At 35.6% G+C, this 18,786-nt stretch overlaps 1 protein-coding gene across 19 annotated transcripts in view; it reads left to right on the forward strand.

Moving 5' to 3' along the window:
* The window catches only part of CEP170 (centrosomal protein 170), a 131,539-nt gene that overhangs the window by 79,709 nt on the left and 33,044 nt on the right, over window positions 1-18,786 (forward strand). For 13 of the 19 annotated variants that reach the window (XM_072830347.1, XM_072830352.1, XM_072830348.1 and 10 more), the window contains 4 exons: window positions 3,903-4,066; window positions 4,253-4,546; window positions 15,800-15,949; window positions 18,438-18,564. In XM_072830347.1, the coding sequence (XP_072686448.1) occupies window positions 3,903-4,066; window positions 4,253-4,546; window positions 15,800-15,949; window positions 18,438-18,564 (735 nt within the window). The remainder of the gene's footprint in view (window positions 1-3,902; window positions 4,067-4,252; window positions 4,547-15,799; window positions 15,950-18,437; window positions 18,565-18,786) is intronic. The other 6 variants (XM_072830356.1, XM_072830353.1, XM_072830355.1 and 3 more) reach the window with 3 other exon arrangements.

Below are 18,786 nucleotides of genomic sequence, written 5' to 3' on the forward strand. Positions count from 1 at the left end.
TAGTAATATAGTGACATTGTTGATAGAGTGTTTCCAGCTTTTCTCAGCAGTTACTCATGAAACAAAAAAACTTGTGGTCTAGAGATACTAGGAATTAATTGAGTTAAAAATGTTTTTGATATTAAAATTTATGAAATCACAATCGAATGTTTATTTGTGAAATAGTCAATATATGCTTTTCAGTGTAACACTTGACCAAAATTAGGCAAATATCTATACTTCTATATCAGAGTATCAACTGAATAATTTTTACATTGTTTTGCTAATTAAGTATATTTTAATTACCCTATCTTTATTTTATTTAATTAGCTATCTTTAAAAGAAATGATTGCATGCTAATCTGGCCATTCTGTTTCTCTGCAAGGAGTTAATAAGCTTAAAAAAATGCTCATTGAGGTCATTGTATCCCTGACATTTTGCCTGGGGACTTAATTATGTGGCAAGTACTCGGTAATTTGAATACACAATGAATGACTTCATTATCAGTGATAAGACTAACCCTGGCCTAACCAGTACTTTAGGCCCTGGGATTTTGTTTGGTCAAGTCATGAGGAAATACCTGTTCTGATTTGCTTCTAAGACATTTCAGGATAGTGAAGTGGTGTGATTACTTAATTCTTTGTTGGGGCCTATTACTATATTTAATTATAATCGTAAGCAGTTACCTAGAATATATACTTTTCACATGTGATTGTTCCCTTTTCTTCTATCAGGTAATATTAAATACATAACTAAGAACTATATATATGTGTATAGGTTAAAGTTCACAAATAAAAGCTACCCATTTGGAAACTGACCATTTTTATGAATTTATAAACAGTACTTCTATCCTAGTAAAATATAAAAGGTAGCATAAACCTTGAAAATTTAGAATTGATGTGGTCCTTCTTAAACTACTCTTAATAAATGTCAAAAAAAATGAGCTAAAAGATTCCTTAAAAAGCTACTATTTTACAGAACCTTTATCCCTTTATTATAGCTGCTTCTTTAGTCATCTATAAATATCTGTATTAGCTATTATTTTTAAGCCATCATTTTTGGACATTCTCTTCAACAAGGCCCATTGTAAGCCTGATTCCAAACAGAGACATTAATGTTCATATTCTTCACACTATCTATGCATTAATGATTAGATATTTTTGAACTTTACCAGATATAATACAATCAAAATCCTGTTGTCCCTCAAAGTTGATTGAGATATATATTTTAGGATATTGCCATTGCTCAGAACCCTTCTTTTGGATTTGCCTTCAGACTGTTTTACAAACCATCCAAGAAAATGGGAATATAACTCCTTTTTGGTTCAAGATCCATTTTATTTCCCCAGGCATATTTATAAATGACATTTGACTTTTCCCCAAAGTTAAATATTCCATCATTAGATAAAATTTTTCCACAATATAGAATCTTGAAAGTGTATACATAAATTTTAAATAAAGGTAATTATGGCAAACAGTAACAATTTTACAGTAATTAGACTTCAGCAGTTTTTTTGAATCAATCTCAAAGACTTGAAAGTAAGTAAAATAAAAGCAAAACCTTTGCTCCTACAAGAGTAAAGTGCACGCGCTTTGGGACAGTGAAGAAAATAATGTTCACAAAGCCCATACACTTTTACCCTTTAGGAGAGTTGCAACTTCTTTGACCACAGCTCCTGACTTGGTATAGCCAACCTACCCTAGAAAATACTAAACCGACTTCAGCATATTTAGGCATGGTTAATGGTAGACAAGACCAGAAACTTGGTGTTTCTGAGAGTTTCCTAGTGATTTGTTTCTTGTTGAGTACAAAGAGAGTGTGCAATTCTGATCAGATATCTCACCTCCTGTAACACAGAGAAATACAAAAAGGAATAACAATCTTCCAAAAAAGAAAATGGCTAACCCATAAAGAGAAGTTTTTAAACTATAGTTTAAAGAAAAAGATACTGAAAAGTTCTGACACCATATAAGTGCCAAATTTTGTGTGTTGGTACAAGTACAAGAATTGAATTCTGTAAAGATGGTGTTTTCATATCGTGTGTATGTGCAATATGGGTTATTTGGTCTTATCATATAGGAAATATTAGAGTTTAGTTATTCCTGGCTCTTACAAACTGATTTCTTTTCAGTTTATCCAATGCAACAACTAACTATGTTGTAAAATTGCATGCTTTTAACGAGTTTTCTATTTGAGTTAGTGGTTTAGTTTGGTTTTACATTCCATCTGCTATCCCTGATTCTTAGCGTAATTACCTGAGGGATTCCATTAATTGAACATTTGTTTTGTTTTATTCTTTTCAGATTGCATTTTGAATAGTTGCTAATTTGAAGAAAGATTTTTCAGATCTGTTGTCCTAGCTGATATTTATAACATTCATCAGTTTTACTCTGCTGGGAGTGCTTCCCCAATCGCCTTCATTTTGGTTTATTTCTCTCCCTTTGTTTCCCTAGCCTATTACTTTTTTGAAACACTACCCTTTGTGTGTGTGCTTTTTCTCTCTGAATCTTCTCACACCTTTTAGGTACCACATTTTGACAACCAGTCCTTTTGTGTTAAACCATTGGCACCAACTGGGTAACCTGCTAATTCATTAGAAACAAACCCACAAATATTAAAACTCAACTTTTTTCCATTGGATGAATGCCCTTTGCCCCCACCCAGCCAACAAGTCTTCAGTTCTGGCATTGTCTTGTTACTATGTTATTAAACAGATATTAAGATTCAGATTTGTAACCCAGAAAAAGCTTAAACTCAGCCCTGGAAGCCACAGACTGACTGCACCTAGTTGACTAGGCTCATTTACATTTTTCTTCTACAGAAGCCCTCATTTAAGCCCTCATTTGTGATTCAGGCTAAAACATGCATAGAGTAATTCTTGACTTTCCAGTAGTAAATTTATGCTGTAATAATGTAATTACCATTTGATTATTTCTTCTAATGTACCTATTTAAATACTGAGAATTCTAAATCATTGAAAAACAATTTCCATAAAGTTTCACATCAGATCCCTAGTAGACTTATGAAGGGTAACAGAAAACCTCTTTTAGGAACCTGATGTTTCAAAATTCAAATGTATTCTAACTTGACTCTGTGTGCTTTATAGAGAAGACAGATTTTTAGCTGCTTATATTTAGCACCCTGCCATTTGCCCAGAAGGTAGCTACATTTATATAGGATTTCATAGACTATGCTTTTCTGTGATAGGCCTTTAGCATTCTTTTTTTTTTTTTTTAGCATTCTTTATTTAACTTTTAAAGCCACCAGAGTTTAGATCACAAATTTAAGTTTACAAAAATTCTCATAGCTAGAAAGACACTTGTAAAGAAGTGTATAGTTAATTGGAGAAAACTACAAATGTGTATCTTCTTATAAACATTTTGCATACTTTTTATTGAAAGTATGCTATACTTTCAGAAGTATTGAACATTGTTGAAAGTTAAAATTCATCACGTTTTTGTGGCACTTGCATTTTCTTTTACTGTGTCATGATAAGCGTTTCAGGAGGATCACCATTTTTTCTTTTTGCCCCTCCTGCTAGAAGCAAATTTTTGATTGCTTAAAGAAAGTATAAGGTTTGGAGGCAGGATTAATGTTTATTAATGTTAAAAGTACAGACTATCATGATGATATAGCATGGCTTATCTGTTACGGCATTGATGAATCATTATAAAGTTAAAATTTGGAGAAAGAAAAGCAATCCCATTCAATTGTTTATAAAGGACCTCATTGTTGGTTGATAAAATTTGAATGTGAGCATTGCAGTTGAGGGAAGTTTGCAGAGCCTGTTACTGAAAAGAACATATGACTTGGATTGAAAAGGGGGAGGGGGCAAAAAACAAATAGCACTTTTGTGTATGTGTCTAATTTTCTACATGGGATTTTTTTCCCTCTGTATTATGTGGTTTCTTTTTTGTGTGCAGGAAATAAACATGATGATGGTACACAAAGCGATTCAGAAAATGCTGGGGCTCACAGGCGCTGTAGCAAACGTGCAGCTCTTGAGGAACACTTAAGGCGCCACCATTCCGAACAGAAAAAGCTACAGAAGGCCCAGTCTGCTGAAAAGCATCAAGACCAAGCCGTTGTAAGTCAAACTGCTTTTATGATTGCATTCTTTGATGAAGACAATCCCAGAAAAAGAAGGTCATACTCTTTTACTCAGAGTGCGGGAATCTTGTGTCAGGAAACTACTTACTCAACACCACATACAAAACTTGAAAAAACAAAATCTCCAACAGCAGATGCCAAAGTGGTTTCTTTGTCTTTACAGACAAGCTCTACGCATCACAGAGGGGGGCATGGTGTTCCACATGGGAAATTGTTAAAACAGAAATCAGAGGAGCCATCGGTGTCAATTCCCTTCCTACAAACTGCATTGTTAAGAAGTTCAGGGAGTCTTGGGCACAGACCAAGCCAGGAGATGGATAAAATGTTAAAAAATCAACCTACTTCTGCCACTTCTGAAAAGGATAATGATGATGACCAAAGTGACAAGGGTACTTATACCATTGAGTTAGAGAATCCCAACAGTGAGGAAGTGGAAGCAAGAAAAATGATTGACAAGGTAAATAATTGAAATTTGGGGATGGTGGACGTTTTCTTTTGGTATATTTGACTGTTGGAAATTATTGGAGGGTCAAGCATGGTATGTTCTCATGCAATCAGTAGTATTGGAACTTTAGGATTTTGTGAGGGAACTGCAAGACTAAAGATAAAACCAAAGTGCCTTCTGATTTTATTCTGCTTATATTCTGAACTTTTGCCTGAGTTTCTTATGTAAAGTCCTGTACATTTAAGTTCTGTGGACCTTTTAAAGTTGTGTAAATTTAAGATAGAATTTTAAAACTGTGTGCTTTGTGTGACCATCCTCACTCTGCATTTATATAAAAACTACAAGACAAAGCCAGGCTGCTATACCTCTGTTGATATAAACATAAATGTCAGCTGATAATATTAACCACAGGTTTCCTGCCTACTAATAATCATGTTAGAAACAGATGAAAGTGTGTATGTTTTAGTCCATTTTGTTCTTTGTCCTTATTTTCTTTTCTTTCTGTTCACTGCTGCCTTTGGAGATAGAAGTGCATGAAAACAGAATCAGTTTTCTTATGATACTCTGAATTCAGCCACTGAAGTGTATGCCCAGCCATGATGGTTATTTACATTTTAGATTTGTTCCTTGATGTTACTGATTAATGCATATAATGATCATTGTATGGTTTTAAAAGCAGTTTTTATCAGTTTTGCCCATAGTAATGTAAAGTTGACTTTAGAATCAGCTGTTAGAAAACAGCAGCTTAAGTTTGGCTAAACATTAACTTATTGTTTAAGTTCTTGTTACTCAGAGAGTGAGCATCAATTTAGGAGCTTATTAGAAATACCAAAAAATCTTAGCCTTCATCTAAATACACTGAATCAGAATCCGCTTTAAAAGCAAGATCTCCAGGGTGATTCACATATCCCTAAACATTTGAGGTGCTCTAGTTTAGATGATGAGTTTACAGGCCAGGGCATCAGGAAATTAAACAAGATAAACCTTAGGGACCTGGGAAAATTATTAGGACTTCTGTTTGCTTTTAATTTCATAGTTCTTATTTACATTTTGGGATATATTCTATAGTGGATGCAATCTATTATTACATTGGTATACGTATATAATTTCAAAATATGTACTTATTTGAAGAGCACATGCTCAAAATTCTTTACTGTTGGAGTGTGCACCTTCAAACTTTCAGAGACCCATTAGCCTGGGAAGTAGATGCTGCATGAGCAGTGTTATAATAGTTGTTAATAAGAAAAACAAAGCAAGTAAGAAAAGATGAATAAAGTGAGTTTCCTGGTTATATTAAAAGAAGTACAAGGACACAGTGTTAGCACAGAAAATGACTCTTGGTGATTTTGAATTATTTTCATCATTGGGAATTGATAATGATACTTCTTTCAGATTGTTTTAAAGTTCCAAAGTTTCCCTCTGGTTACTGAAAACAAGAATATTGCTATCTAAAATACTGTAAAATGCAAAGTAAAAGAATTGGTTTTGAAAAGGAAAATAGAAGTTTTAAAATTTTAGATTAATATTAAATTTATCCTATTATGCCTTTGTTTAGTTTATGGATATTATATTCATAGTGATTGGTGTTTTTTCCATTAGGTTATTTTACAGTGAGGGATTCTTTTGGGATTGAAGAACATGAACACTTGCAGGCAGATCTGGAATTGAGTATAAACTCTAAATGAATTGGATAGGTGCCCTTGCCCTGGAGTAAACTAACCTCTTTAAAACTCTGTTTCTATTTTCTCTAAAATGGGAGAAAGTTCACCAGGTCTTATAAAAAGAATTCAGATGAAATATATAAAATGAGTATCACAATGCTTGTTTTGTAATAAGACGTCTAAAAATGTTAGCTATGTTATGACCCTTACTAGAGGTCTCCACATGTGGATCTCTACACAAGGTACTGATAAATCCTAGAAAGTTCTTTTAGCTTTCAAATCTAAAGCCCAAGGAGATGTGACAGTGCCAGGGAGCATCCAAAACAGCAGAAAACCAAGAAAGAAGTCACTGTTACACATGAGACTCATAGGAAACTGCTGGATAGAGAGGAGGGTGACCACAAACCCTGGTGCATACCTGCTGTCTATAATTATCACAAGCATCCTTTTTCAGTGGCAAATTATACAGTGCCACTATGGATAGAGAAAATGAAGATTTTAAAGCAGGATTCATTTAAGGGAGTAATGGTAGTGTGTGAATGAGTGGATAATTCAGAATCATTCCTAGTTTGTATAAACCACAAAACGAAGCTGCCTATAACTATAGGAAGAATTCACTGCATTATCTTGTGGATACAAATTAAAAAAGCTAAGAGTCACTAGTTGTGGTTACAGCCAGAAGCCAAATTCAGGCTAAAATCAGGCACTGGGAAACAAAGCAGAGAAGCAGGAGTCAAATGTCTGAAGAAGATGAAGTAACTGTGGCATAGAGAAAACAAAGACCAAGACTAGCCATAATCAAGGCATAAGAAGCACTCTGGGAGGGCAGAAGTAATACAAGTATCATATCCAATTGTTTGGATGATTTAGGGTATATGGACAGAAGTTGGGGCCTTCAGCTGCTATACATCTAAATTTAATTGTTGTTCGGCCCTGAAAATGCATGTGTGGTCTCTTCCTTTTTCACACCATCATTTGAAAACTGATTTATTTCATTGACTTATTCATTTAACAGCTTTTATTCAACATCAACTATATGCCACCCTTTGTGGTAGAAGAGAGAGATTCAAATTGAAAAGACAGAATTGTTCCTCTCAAAACATGAGTCTGTTAGAGGAATGGAAATACACAAGTAAATACATATGAACTCAAAATATGATGAGTACTTTGTTAGACATAAGCTATTGGAGGAAGGGTGCCAGTAGTTCCCTAAAGATATTTCTACAGATAGTTTCCTATTTGTTTAGTCACCTTCCCACTCCCCTGGAAGGTATGCACGCATGGACACACACCAATGTAAACTCCATGACTATGGGAATCTAGTGCCTGGCATTGTATATGTCAATAAATATTGAATTTATTTGCCAACTGAACTCATATTTAAGCAGGTAGAATCAATCCCATAACGAGGGTGGTAAAGTCGGGTTTTCCAAAAATATGGAGCAACCTGTCCCAGATACAGAGCATGGGAATAAGAAGGACTTGTTCACAGGACCACAGTTATTTAGAGAGATGAGGTCAGACTAGATATTAAAGGCCTTTGTGTATCAGATAAAGGACCGTAGAGTTTTCAAACTCGGCGGGAAATCCCTGAAAACTTTTAAATAGTGCAGTGACAGCTAATCACTGTCAGAAGCATAAAGAATGGATTGAAAATTGGAAAGGCCAGAAGCAGTAGAAGCAGAGAAGGCAATTAAAAAGCTGCTGATGTGTCCAGTAGTCAGCTGGATAGAAAGGTATAGAAACATCTGGATCTTAGGTAAGAGGTCTGGGCTAACATCATAATTTGGGAAATATTAGAGAGTAGCTAGATGCAAAATAATAGGTGAGATTACTTAGGAAGAATATATAGAGGGAGAGGAGACCAAAAAATGAAGTTCTTAGCAACATGAACATTGGTGGACAAAGAGTGAGCAAAGGGGGCTGAAAAGAATCACACAGAGGAGACAAAACCAAGAGAAAATAGCATGTTGGAATCAAAAACAGAATCAAAAGGAAGTGAGTAAGCCACAGTATCACATGATACAGCCCTGAATGCCTTTTCAGTTTTTCCCCAAAATACATTGTACTCCTGGGCCTAAAGAAGATAATTAGAACAGGTATTTGCATCTTAGGAAAAGTTGCATGTGCTTAAAATAGGATCTCTTTAAAAAAAATTATCAAGCTGGAGTACCATCAGCTGGTTTTGTTTTTTGTTTTTTGTTGCTGGTTGTAGTTAAAAGGTACTGAAATGCCCCTTCCCCAGACCCCGAGTTATGGGATTACAGTATTTTGGTTCGTATTTTTGTGCTATGTGTTTGTCAATAGGTACTCTTATTTTACGTATTGTCCCTAAATTCACTTATAATATTAATACAGATGCTTGTTATTTATGAAGACCTCTTGAGTTTTATGTCTAAGCTTACATGGAGATGTGCTCTAATAAGAAAGTGCTGTTGACTGCCTGGAGTAAAGGTAACTGTCTTAGTAGTCATCATAGCCTTCCCAGCCCCCTCCCTCCTTCGGCTTCCCTGTGGTGCTAGAGAACCCATCATAGTGCCAGCTTCTTCTTCCCACTCCATCAAAACAGACACTGCTGTGAGGGAAGAGGAAGACATTCATTAGGGCTATTTCCTGTCCTTCCAAGCTAAGGGAGAAAAACTTATACTGAGAATAGAAAGCTAAATATTAAATTAATGAAAAAAAAAAAAAGATAGAGGGCTTGAGGCTCTGTCTTTTGAAAAAAGTGCTTTCCATGAATTTCATACCATAGACCAATTCTGCCCTGAGTGTTGATGCCTGTTCATGTGTCCATGGCAACATATATGTCTCCCAAAATGCCTCTTATTAGCATATTCTCTTCTCTCATGGGCCTTGGGTCTACCAGTGCTGTTCTTCAGGCAGCAGGTGGTAGGGAGGAATCCAGAACCAGGAAAACTATAACAACACTGGAAATACAAAATGAAGAAAGTCAGTGCTGAGGACCTGGATCATCTGTCAGCAGTTTGGAATTGGGGATATTCCAAATCTTGAAGCTCACAGCAAGATTTTAGATTAGATCCAAGTTGGAGCCAGGGGACCCCTGATAAACTAGAGTCAAACTCTAGGTGACAGTGCCAGATCGAACACAAAAAGGCAGCCTGTCCCAGGTCCACTCAACCACAGAGTCAGATATGTGTGAGAACTAAAGAGCCTGGAGCAGGGGGAGAGGACCTTGTTCATGGGAAGCATTTTGATTTGGACTTAATATTTCCTTCAACTTCTTGCCAGTCCAGAAACCATTTGAGTTAATGGGCCAAAGCAAATAGCAGCTCTTAGCTGGCGAATTCAGAGGCCTTCATGTTTCTTCCTCTTCCACTAATCTTTCTTGCCCTCTCTTCACTAAACAATTTTTTTAAAAAATCTTTAGCAAGAGCATTCACTCTGGGTCCCTCTGATGACTGCTCTTCTCCACTTCTCAGCTCCTCTTCTTAGAACTTCTCAGGTACGGGAAACCCTCTTCTGCTGTGCTCCTTCCCGAAGCTTCACATCCACACCTTCCTGTCTTTAGTCAGAAGCTTAACATTTATGAGCTCCCCCGCTTCCTTCCTGTGTTATTATATGAAATCTTACTTATTTTCCCTCTTATCGGACTTGGCGGTTACCATGCCTTCAGCCCATAAGCTCTTCCTTGCATTTTTGCATGCATTGCTCCTTCTTCTAGTCCATCTTCAAAGGCTTTCTGTCCTCTCCCTGTCTCAGGTAGCCCTGCTGTTCATCTCTTCTCTTTCCATCACATTACTATGTCTTATTTTCCTTGTAGAACTCCCCTCTAGCTAGTTTATTTTCTGCCAGTTCTTTCTAGAATGACCTTACTTGTCTTTATCACTTCTGTATTTCTTGTGCTTAGAACAGTGGCTGGCATATGGTAGACATTCAGTCTCTTTTTAAAGAATGAATAAGAAGACTTTGTGATACGCTTTTTCATTTTCATCAGTATGTGTGTATGTGTATAACATGTTATACACACATACTGATAGCTATAGATCAGCTGATTTAATTAGCTGATTTATTAATTAGATTATAGATTAATTTATAATTTATAGATTGGTCAGATTTATAATTTACAAATTATTTTTAATTAATTTATAGATTGGTCAGATTCCACCATGCCTCCACAGATTTTCCTATATTTTTTTATTTGCTGAAACCAGTTTGTATCTTGATCCTAACATAACTTGTTAAAATGTCTAGTTTAGAACCTTGTATGTGTTATAAGCTTTACTTTGTAAGTAAAGTATGAAAGCTGCATAAGAGTATAGGTTGTATCAGAAGAGATACATGTATAAGTTTCAGGGGAATTACCTTGACTAGTAGAAGAATGGAGATGCCTTTGAGTTTCTAGCAATACCCAGCTAACAGCTTAGTGCTTAAAAATCTGCTTGGCAAGGAAAAGGTATGATGGTCATTGATGAGCAGCCAGATTTTAGGCATGAAAGGAAGGAATGCATATCAAGGAAATGAGCCATAAAAAGAGAAATCGGATACTTAAAAAATAAATAAATAAATAAATAAATAAATAAATAAAGAAAGAAAGAAATCGGATACTTTAACTGTAGAAACATGAGATTAAACCTGAACATAATTCGAAAATACGAAAGGAGAAGCTAATAGAAAAAGAATGCTAAGCAATGCTGGAAAGGGAAGAGGCGTGGATATAATACTCCTAAGGAGTGGGAAGAATCAAGGACCACAGGGTAGATCCAGAGAGAGGGCAAAGGTCTGAGCATGGTTTTTCACAGGCAGAAGTAAAAAGGAAGATCAAACTAAATGGTGCCTTTAAAAAAAAAATGAGGTAAAATTCACAAGACATTCACCATTTTAGCCATTTAAAGTGTATAATTCATTGACTTCCAGTTACATTCACAAGTTGTGAAACCATCAGCACTGTCTAATTCCAGGGCATTTTCTTCACCCCAAAAAGAGATACCATACCCGTTCCATTTCCTCCAGCCTCTGGCAACCACTAATCTACTTTCCCATGTCTATGGATTTGCTTCTTCTGGGCTTTTCACATAAATGGAATCATATAGTATGTGGCCTTTTGTGACTGGCTGCTTTCGCACAGCATGTTTTCAAGGTTCATCCATGATACAGAATGTGTCAGTACTTCATTCCTTTTTATGACCACTGTGTGGATAAGCCACTTACCTATTTGTTGATGGACATTTGGGATCCTTCTGTCTTTTGACTCTTGTGAATAATGTTCCTATGAACATGCATGTACATACCATGATAAATTATTAAATGTCTCCCTTAACCCCATTCTTTATTCTAATAATTTTATCTGAATTTTACATTTAAAGGTTGATTATAAATATGTTATAAAAATCCCATTGTTAAACACTTAGGACCACTTATTCTATTGACTTTTAAGGGATTTTTCTTTTTTAAAAATGAAGTTAGATTTTTATGGAAAGTTGCATGTTTAAAGAAATTCTCCTCTATTAAATCATCCTGGTTTTGTTTCCTGATGTTAGAAGCTAGGATTCTTCATAGTTCTTAAAGTATGTGTCAAATGATTTTCATAGGCCATGGGAACCTTTGCTATTGATTTGAATTGGTAAAGACCCTGCTCTCTACCCAGGAGAGGTCCTTGCTCATTGAGGAGAGAGTTCTTCTGGTCATCTGAAGTTGAAACTTGAGTGCATATTTACATGGACAGTTTGATATGATTGATACAGTAAATGCAATACTGTTCTTCAGTTACTAATTCAAAATAAGCCCACAAAAGCTTGATGTTCAACTCACCATTATGTTTCTCATTTCTATGGAAAGATGAAATCTGAATTCAGTTGATTTGGAAATTTTTTTAACTAATAAATTAAGGACTATGGCTGTTGAATTACCATTTTGCTCTACATATATACCTATACTAAATTCATATGCTTAAGTAAGTCTTCTTCCCCTTTCTCCACTGTCCCTACTTTGTCACGATAAGCAAAACTCCTTATCTGATGTCACCAAATAGAACTTGACCTTTCTTTACAAGAATTTAGTAGGTGGGATATTTACCCCCATGAAAATTGACCCTGTATTCTTTGGTTTGATATACCCCCCCCCCCCCAACTCTCCAGTTTTAGAATTAGAAACTGTGGATGTTATTCAGTCTGAGCTTTTAAATAATAGTGACAAGGATGATGATACAGTGGTGAAAAAACCAAGGTCAAACTTTTCACATGTACTGCACATACTAGACCTTTATGATCTGGAGAATGTTTCATTTTTATAAATTTAAAGCTGAAATCTAAAAATAGAGTCTGGTTCTTAAAAAATGTTGTTTTAATAAGCTTCCTTGTATTACACTTCAGCTCTCTGAGAGCAGGCATTAAGTTGTATATATTTTTGAAGCCCCTTTGTTGGCTCACTCAGTAGCCTGAAAAAATAGTAAGTACATACTTAAGGAACAGGTGGTTAAAATTGTTTAGAGTAGCCACTGAGATACGGATGTGAAATCCCAAAGTAAGAGGCCAGATATCATATGCACACATCCAAAGAAAAAAGAAGACATTGCTGTTCCCTAATTATTGGAGTAGGATGGTGAGGGAAGTGCTGTTTTCCTACCCTAAATCTTGAGGCCACAGAAGGGGTCACAGGTCACCCAAAATAGAGATGCATCTCCTTTGATCAAGGGACCTAGAGGCACAAGCATCTCCACCCCTAAGATGAATGAATTATCTTTAAGCATCTGCTAGGCACAGAGAGCTCAGACAGTGCAGGTTCAAAAGGAGATTTTCTGTTCCCAATCACTCCTTTTTTTTTGCTCCCTCCTGGAAGAATTAGAAACTGACGGACAAACTTAGGGTAGGGAGCTCTTTTAGAGAGGAAGCATGAACAGTTGGGTATCTGATCTCTCTCCCTTCCTCAGTCTAGACTTTATAGCCTAAAAAAGTCCCTAGCTGAATGAGAGAACCTAGTCTTGTAATATATCAGGTTGGGGGTGTGATTGAGCCCAGGGAAGGGAAGAGAAGTATGGGCCCTGGTTAACATAACACTGCATCTGAAATACCTTTGAGCATCTGAAATACCTTTGAGCCATCTGTGAGGGGAGATGCCAGTGAGCAGCTGTCTGTGGTTAAGGGAAGCCTTGGATGTGGATGAAATCACCTAGGGACAAAGCCTACAATGAAAAGATGAGAAAATCTAGCAAACTTGGTCTCAAGTTTTGTCCAGCTATTGGATCATATGTCAGATTACATGTGCTTTATAAAATGTGAAAACTCTGATAGCTTTAAGGTACACAGACACTGTGTAAGATGTTTACATCCTCTTTGTTTTCACATGAAAGTTCTTGCAAGTGGATGTTTTTGTAGTGAGACACAAAAAGGATGATAAGGACTTCAAGCTGGGGTAGGCATTACTATCAGTTTGCCAAAACACTCAAAAAAAAAAAAAAACAGATAGGAACTTTGAAGACTTCTTTCCTCACATAGTGCCTTAGGTCCTATTGCATGTTTGAAAAACAGATGATGATTTAACTATTCTGACAGGTGTATGCAGAGCTATCTCTGATGCTTTACCAGGAATCTGTAGAAAGTCATCCGAGTGTTCTTTCTGTACAGTTTCAGCCCTATTTCCCCAGAAGCATCACTTCTTTGCCTATATTTTGTTATCATTTCAAAGTAGTGTCAGAGTGATTTAGAGAGATTTATTATTATTTTACTTGAAACTGGCAGTGCTTAAATGTTTGAGGCAAAGAAGTTTTGGAAGTCCGTTTTGAATATGACATAGAAGTAAATGTCACCAAATTTGAAAATCACCTGAGATTGTTTGTAAATTAACTTGCCAGATACCATGTGCAAGTATTTATGTGTGAGTGGTTTTATCTTTTACTTAAAAACCGGAGTTGATTTTTCCCCAATAATTATAAAAATAAGGAAATAAATTCTAGTAAATTTGGAGGTCAGTACCTTGAGTTACAAATAATTTTAAGTTTTTATTTTAAGACAGTCACAAGTAGCTCCAGTAGCTCTAATTTGCCTTCTTTACAAGTGGGACTAGAGGCAGAATGCATGGAATGGTATATATACACAGCATTTTTTACTGTTATTGTTAAACTTACCAATTCTGATGGTTAACAAAATGAAACAGGTTTATTTTTCCCCTTCTGTGCATAATTGGTATTATTAAAATCCATATTTGATTTAAAATTAGCAATCTACAATTTACTTTGAAAGCAAAGATAATTCAAATATTGAATGGTTCAATAGATATTAAATCACAGTTCTTGAAAGCTATGGTTATATTTGAATTAATATTAAGTAATAAGGCCATCTAGTGGTAAAATTTCCAAGTTTTAGTGAATTTGAAAATCTGATGTCTTCTTTACCAAATGTGGGCTTCAGAATTGTATCAGGTGTATTGTATGATTGTTAAAAAGTCTTTCTAGAAAATAGTTTAACCTAAGTTATTTGTCCCTTTTTATAGCAAAGAAGGCCCTTCCATTATATGTATATATACTTATTTATTTATATTTTTTTAGAAACTTTTTTTTTAAGATTTTATTTATTTACTCATGAGAGACACACACAGAGAGAGAGAGAGAGAGAGACAGGCAGAGGGAGAAGAGGCTCCATGCAGGGAGCCCGATGTGGGACTCCATCCTGGGTCTCCAGGATCATGCCTTGGACTGAAGGCCGTGCCAAACCACTGAACCACCCGGGCTGCCCCCTTTCATTATATTCTAAAAATCCTTTCTACAAAGCACTCATTCAAACACGTAATATTTTTCTTGAATGTAATCATTGGAGCCACCAATAAAATCTATAAATAATAAGCACTGGGAACAAAGAAACTTAAATAGTGAAGTGGAATGTTAAAGTTATGTAGTTCTGACCTTCCTCCAGGCTGTTAGATGCCAGGAAATGAGCAAGACTCAGATCCTGCCCTTGATTGAGCACATGGTTTTTGGTCCTTGTATTTAAATACCCCACAGGTGTTGACCATAGTCAGCCTGCTTGTTGTCAATGCTCATCTGTGGGGGGAGACCCAGGATCTGCATTTCAGAGGCCTTTCAATGAATTTTTAGGCAAATAAAGTGTGAAGATCATGCTGTACTCTATACAGAGATCATACAATAAAATCTGTTTTTTGGGACCTTAGAAGATTTCAAGTATAATTTTAATTCATGTATGTAAATGTTACACATTTATTAGAGAAGGAGCCAGTAAAATTAGCCGTATGTTTATAGTTCTGCAACATGCTTCTCAAAAATAATAGAGCAAAGGGAGAAGCTGAAAACAAGCTGAAGTGGTATTCTTCCCTAACTCTGCATTATTATAATATTTAACATTTTTTCACAAATCAAAGAGTAATATTCTGGATATTTCTTATTTATTATCAAATAGTACTTGGCTAAATATTAAATAAGATAGTTTTATTTACAATATAGTAAGCTGCCAGGGCCCAATTTTTCTTTCCAGTGGTCACTGCATTTGGATGTTATTCTGTCCTGAAACACATTTCCCTCGCTATTGAATTACCCATCAAAATTAATTTAGAATATTTTTATTTGCCTCTGAAGTTACTGATAATATATTAATCTGGTGCTCAGACTTTTCATTTATAAAAGAATTTCTCCTCCTAGGTATTTGGAGTAGATGACAATCAGGATTATAATAGGCCTATTATCAATGAAAAGCATAAAGATCTGATAAAAGATTGGGCTCTCAGTTCTGCTGCAATAGTAATGGAAGAAAGAAAGCCACTGAGTACACCTGGATTTCACAACTCAGAGGTATACATCCCTTCCTCATATGTAACTTTTACACATAAAATGTAAATTTGTATCATTTATTATATTGATATATCCCCTTGAGAGTTCTTCTAAAAACTAAATTCTTACAAATTTGTTTCTAATAAAAACCTAAAGCAATTTTGTGGTAATTATTTCAGGTTTTGTTATGTTCTTTTAAATTATGTTCAGTGAGGGGAAAATGTTAATTTCAGAAAGCAGTTGATGAGCTATATGCTCACTCTCGGATCGGCATTATGAGATGAAACAAAAAAATATACACTGCTTATACTATTTAGCATGAACAGGCCTGTCTGTCATGCCAGGAAGCATTTGCCAGGTAGAGCCAGACAGATAAAATTTACAAACCTAAGTAAGTGCAGGTACAGAGCAGCCCTGGATGTGATTTGGATAACCTAAAGTTAATCAAGGATGGCTTGGCTCAAAAGTTAGGTGGTCAGCCTGGTACCATAGAGCCTGGAAGACCTGAATGCGAATCCCAGAGCGGCTGCATCTGTGTTGGGCACTTCCCCTTTAGCTGCAGTGTTCTCCTCTTTACAAAGCGAATTGTTGACAAAGCCTATTTACAGGGAGTTCAGTGATGTATATGAAGCACTCAGCATAGTAATTGCCCAAGATTTATGCTCTTAACAAGTGGTTATTCCCTTATTGGAAATAATATTAGAATGTCATCTCACATTTCTTGTGCCCGTCTACGAATAAGGAAACTGAAATATGTAGAAATTAAGTTGATGAAGGTCATAAAACCGAGTACCTTAGGGAGCCAGAATTTGAACTGTAGTAAGCAGCCATGTTTTCTTGACTCCTTCTCTTACTTGCCATGCTCCCTCTCAAGAAATGAGCTAATTTAAAATACACAAATGGTAAATAGATATACAAATGGTAAATAAAATCTTAAAATATAAATAAAACAATTTCAAATAAAATGTTATATTTGTATGAAATGTAAAATATTTCAGTAGACAGGTAAATCCACCTTTTTAAAAATTTTTTAAAATTACTGTTACAGTATTCTAATTGGTCCAGTAATGATTCTGACAAACATGAACTTTAAAAGACTCCCTCTTCCCTTCTTTGTCCCCTCTACCCCTGCCAAGTGCACTCTATATATAGCCCCAATATGCACCTGCCTTTGAAGGAATCACCTAAACAGGCCATGAGAACCTCTTTACAGAATAGTTCTACTACCAGTGAAGGTGTGAGTGGCTCTGGGACTTCCTTCATGCTGAGAACTTTGGGCAGTTAGCACAGAATCTTGAAAGGGAATTAAAGGATTCAGCAGGCTTTGGAATCCTTAATCTTCATTGTATGTATGTCACTATGTATACTTACTTTTAATCTATTCTTAAAACCATATATATAGTCTGTATGGAATATGTACCTCATCAGTTTTTAGCATATCATCCTTAATACAGTAAATATGATACTTAAGATATTGTTTTGAATAATTCATAATACAATTTTGGTTAATAGCCTTCCATTCCGTAGTTGTCATTACAGTCTCAAAATTAAGCTTTGACTTAGATTTTTTGTGAAGGAACATATTTTTTTCTGTATTCCCTAGATCTTCCATATTAAATGCCTAGATTGTCCTGATGTTAAAAATTATCAGTATATGTCCATAAATCTGTGGAACCATATCATGAATTAAATGGTTTCACACTTGACTATAAAGGTTCAAAGAGCACTTGCCTTAAGGCCAGATCTATACGTGCACAAGTCTAGATTCAGACTAGTTATCGAAAAATTCTTTTTTTTTTTTTAAGATTTATTTATTTATGATAGACATAGAGAGAGAGGCAGAGACACAGGAGGAGGGAGAAGCAGGCCCCATGCCGGGAGCCCAACGTGGGACTCGATCCCGGGACTCCAGGATCGTGCTCTGGGCCAAAGGCAGGCACTAAACCACTGAGCCACCCAGGGATCCCCAGTTATCGAAAAATTCTTAAGGGTTAAGTGATTTCTAGCTGCTTCTGGAAACAGTAAAATGTTCTAAAAAGAGGTCTGAAGCTTTGGGTTTGTTTTTGAAATCCCTAAAGACATGATCTGGAAGGTTTAATACTCCTTGAGACTCTGGAACCAGTCTGATTCCTAGAAGCATCTAGAGGGCCAGAGAACCACTAGACTCCTGTTCCATAGAATGAAGTAGAATCAACTCCACTGTCTTAGCCATAAGGCTGTGATAATTCACCCACGTTTGTTCAGCCACAGTAAATTTTAAGCTCTAAGTGTTTATTTTAGTGCCATCATTAGTATTTCATAAGTAGAGAAAATTAAACTACACTTAAAGTAATAATAAGATACAGTTAAAAGGAGTACCTAGAGAATCTTCATTCTATATATAAAGAAATTTAATAATTGATAATATGGCAATGTGAGGTTTAAACATGGCTTTGTATGATAAGATAATGTGACTTTATAGAACTCTGACTAAATAGACTGATGTCTTTACTTTATCTTTCTCCTTTAGGAAGGCACATCTTCATCTGGAAACAAACGCTGGGTTTCACAGTGGGCTAGTTTGGCTGCAAATCATACAAGGCATGATCAAGAAGAAAGAATAATGGAATTGTCTGTACCTGTTCCTTTAGAGAATGGTATTTCCCCCCCCCCCTTTTCTTTTTTGTGACTCCTACATCAGTTTTTTTAAAAACAAACTAAATCTGTATAGTGAGAAGTAAACTAAACCTAAATAAACATAATCACATATTCTCATGTTTATACTAAATATATGATTTTATTTGCACTAATAATGCAGATACCATTAAAATATAAATAACTGAAGAGCTAATATGTAGGTGAAAAACACGTACATGTAT

The sequence above is a fragment of the Canis lupus genome, chromosome 6 (genome assembly GCF_048164855.1).
Source record: "Canis lupus baileyi chromosome 6, mCanLup2.hap1, whole genome shotgun sequence".
In the NCBI taxonomy this organism is placed as follows: Eukaryota; Metazoa; Chordata; class Mammalia; order Carnivora; family Canidae; genus Canis; species Canis lupus.